The 3,350-nt window shown below is 36.3% G+C and overlaps 1 protein-coding gene across 1 annotated transcript in view; it reads right to left on the bottom strand.

Annotated features, from left to right (window-relative positions):
* Nucleotides 1-2,315: 2,315 nt before the first annotated feature.
* Fscb (fibrous sheath CABYR binding protein) overlaps nt 2,316-3,350 on the bottom strand; it is a 3,898-nt gene continuing 2,863 nt past the window's right edge. The window contains exon 3 of the mRNA XM_023706788.1: nt 2,316-3,347. Coding sequence (XP_023562556.1) covers nt 3,241-3,347 — 107 coding nt within the window. The 3' untranslated portion in view covers nt 2,316-3,240. The remainder of the gene's footprint in view (nt 3,348-3,350) is intronic.

The raw sequence follows: 3,350 nt of genomic DNA, 5'->3' as shown, positions 1-3,350 counted from the left end.
AAAAATATGAAATATAGTGAGAGAAAATATCAGTGATTACCTAGGGGGAACAGAGAAAAGCAAATGATTATGGTGGGAACTTCTGAAGGCTGTCCATATTCATCACTTTGATTATGATTATTTTTCGGTCATTCATGTAAAGATGTCAAAGCTGAACACATTAAGCAAATGCTATTTTTGTATATAGGTTATGCCTCAGTAAAGTTGTTTTTAAAACATCATATTTTTAAATATTTTGATTGTTCACAGCCTGATGCAATTTTTTTTTATTTGTTTGTTTTTTTTTTTGTTTGGTACAGGGGCTCATTATACAGCTTGGACTCTGATGATCCTCCTGTCTCAGCCTCCCCAGCACTGGGATTAGAAGCTTGAGCCACCATGACCAGTTTCAGTGGCCAGCATGGCAAGCCCAGAGTCCTAGGGGCTGGCACTACATGCAGTACTGGGGATGGAACCTGGGTCCTTGCATTTGCCAGGCAGGCGCTTAGACTACCAACCTATCTCTCCACCCCCCGATGCAATTCTTAAATCTGGTAGAAATTTTCACCTGAATCTGTTTCTACTATTTATTTTGAATCTTTTCTAAAATCTGATTTTAAAAAATAAAATCTATATTTATCTTCCTATGTTGTAATTATTCAGATGATTTTATTTTTCCCTCTAATAACTTTGTTTTTGGTTTTTTTGGTTTTTTGGGTTTTTTTTTTTTTTGGTTTTTTTTTTGTTTTGTTTTGTTTTGTTTTGTTTTTGTTTTTGTTTTTGGCAGAACCGGGGATTGAACTCAGACCCTTGTGCTTGCCAAGGAAGCATTTATTCCACTGAGCCATCTCCCCAGCCCCGCTTCCCTCTAATAACTTTGAATCACTATTTCCTGCCTTAATTTTTCAGTTAACCCTGCCATAATTTATATTTTCAATACTTTTTAATTTGGTTTCCAGGATTCCCCATTTCTGCTTGTTCACTAATTATCTTATTTCTATCCAGTGAGACTGAGTCATAAATTCTGCCTCCGCAACAACATGAAACTTCTCAATGTTAAAAATTCTCTAACAATTGAAAATCCCCTCTTTTCAAAAACATTCCCAAATTCCTATAGTTTATGAATTTCAAAACATTCATAAACCATGATAGAAAGCTAAAATGGAAAATAAAACAAAATTTCTAACTTGTAAAACCCACTCTAACTGGATTTCAGCATCTCAGAAAACAGTGAAAATGTTCAAAAAGGCAACTCTACATAGCTTAGAATATTGTTTCTCATCTTCAAATATGTACACAGAAACATATGTACACAATTTCTATAAAATTGACGTTAAAATGTCATATAAATTTCAATTACTGAGTGAATATTTTATGAAAATAAAATTATAGGACATCGAAGTTTCACAATATCAAGAATGCTCAATTTAGAGTTTTTACTAAGTAGAGAAATATAATGACTTTTAAAGATTTGAAGAAAAACACCTCAACATTTCAGTACATTGCAACTGAATATAAACTACTTTCCCAAAAGTTTTTAAAATGGTAGAAACCTACAAATTCTTCAGTAACAGATATCTTAGAATACTTACAGGGTTGTTAAACATTCTCTTTAAAAATGTCAAAAGTTTATACTAAAAGTCAATATTTTTCTTTAAATTTATTTTGATTATAAGTTCAGACTGCCAAAAAAAAAATGAAAATCTACCAAAAAACTCATCATATCACCCCTATAGATCCTGTCCTAAAATACAAAAAAAAAAAAAATCACAATTCTAGTTGAAATTTAATTAAACAAGGAGGTATTCTCAAGACAATATAAGTATATTTTTCTTTAAAGTCCTATAGCTTTACTATACTTTCTATGACATTTTTATTTCCTTGAAATGGATATTTCTTACAAAGGAAGTAAGTTTCCTTGTCCAGACATGGAAATGCAAAATATACAAAAAGGGAAGAACACTTAGACTGAAACAGGAAAGTAATGCTTTTCTCAGAAGGAATTGAATGGAAAGAGAACAAGGACAACGAGAATGCCATGTAGGTTTAGATATATGAATAATGCTCACGGGATTTAAAGCAGATGATATCTGCAGAAAAGACAATGGCATTTCCACTAGAAGCTGCATACACTTACAAAGAGAAATCAGAGGAAGAATACATGGCTTTTGAGTAGATCACCCTTGTCAACAATGTTTACTGTACAAAGGATATTGTAAGTGATAAATCCAATCACAAAGTTTCATTTCAAAATAGTTACATAATACGCTATAGAGTTAAAAGACAATAACACAAGTGAGTTTAGACTTCTGTGATTTTATTGTTCATTTTCCAACTTTCATGCTCACTCTTGAGATTCCCTTTCATTTACTGTATTCTCATATTTTTTCAGATTTCTATACTTTTTTAGACTTCTATAACCTCTCAGCCTCTGATTACTAGTTAGGACCTAACTTCAGCTCAGGAGTTTTTTTTTTTAAATCTCACTTGAATGACACCTTATATTTCAATAGTACAAACCTACTTGTTCTTAGCATTAGATACATCTTCAGGAACAAGAAACATTTATTCAAATTTTGTAACACCTTTAAAAACAACGGACCCCAATATTTGCCCTGAGGCACCTGCTACCAAGGAGATTGACAGTCAGTACAGACATTCTCTACTACAGCTTCACATGCAGGGCCTTGTTCAGATCATGGAGGTAAAATTGCAGCTGAGTCTCTTGCAAGGGGAAGTCTACAGTAGGAACTATATCAGTTGATGAGCATGTTTATCAGCAAGGTCTCTACTTCAGAGACCCTCTCAGCTGACAGAGCCCAAACTTCTGCAGAGGCCACTTTTGCAGGCTCCCCCTAAACTGGCAGCTGCTGAACCTCAGAAGGGTCTCTTCTGTCAGAGCCTCCACACAACAGTGGAGACTGAACTTCAGGAAGGGCCTCTTCTTCACAGTCCCTCAACTGGTGGAGGCTGAACTTCAGATTCGACCTCTTCTGTAGAGGTCTCTTCAAGTGAAGAAGAGTAAACTTCTGCAGAGACCTCAACTATTGGAGATGAAGTGGCATGAGAGGCCTTTTCTGGGGACTTTTCAGATGATAGAAACTTGACTTTAGCAGGTGCCTCTTCTGTAGGAAATTTTTCAGCTTGCAAAGACTGGACTTTGGCAGGGACCTCTTTGGAAGGAGCCTCTTCAGCTGATGGAGGCTGAACTTGACCAGGGGCTTCTTCAGCTGGTGAAGACAGGACTCTAGCCGGGGCCTCCTAGGCTGGTGAAGACTGGACTTCAGTACGGGCCTCCTCAGCTGGTGGAGGCAGGACTTCAGCAGGGGCCTCCTCAGCTGGTGGAGGCTGAACTCCAGCAGGGGCCTCTT

Source organism: Octodon degus, unplaced genomic scaffold, assembly GCF_000260255.1.
Source record: "Octodon degus isolate 3935 unplaced genomic scaffold, OctDeg1.0 scaffold00270, whole genome shotgun sequence".
Classification (NCBI taxonomy): Eukaryota; Metazoa; Chordata; class Mammalia; order Rodentia; family Octodontidae; genus Octodon; species Octodon degus.
This window is presented reverse-complemented; position numbering and strand designations above follow the sequence as displayed.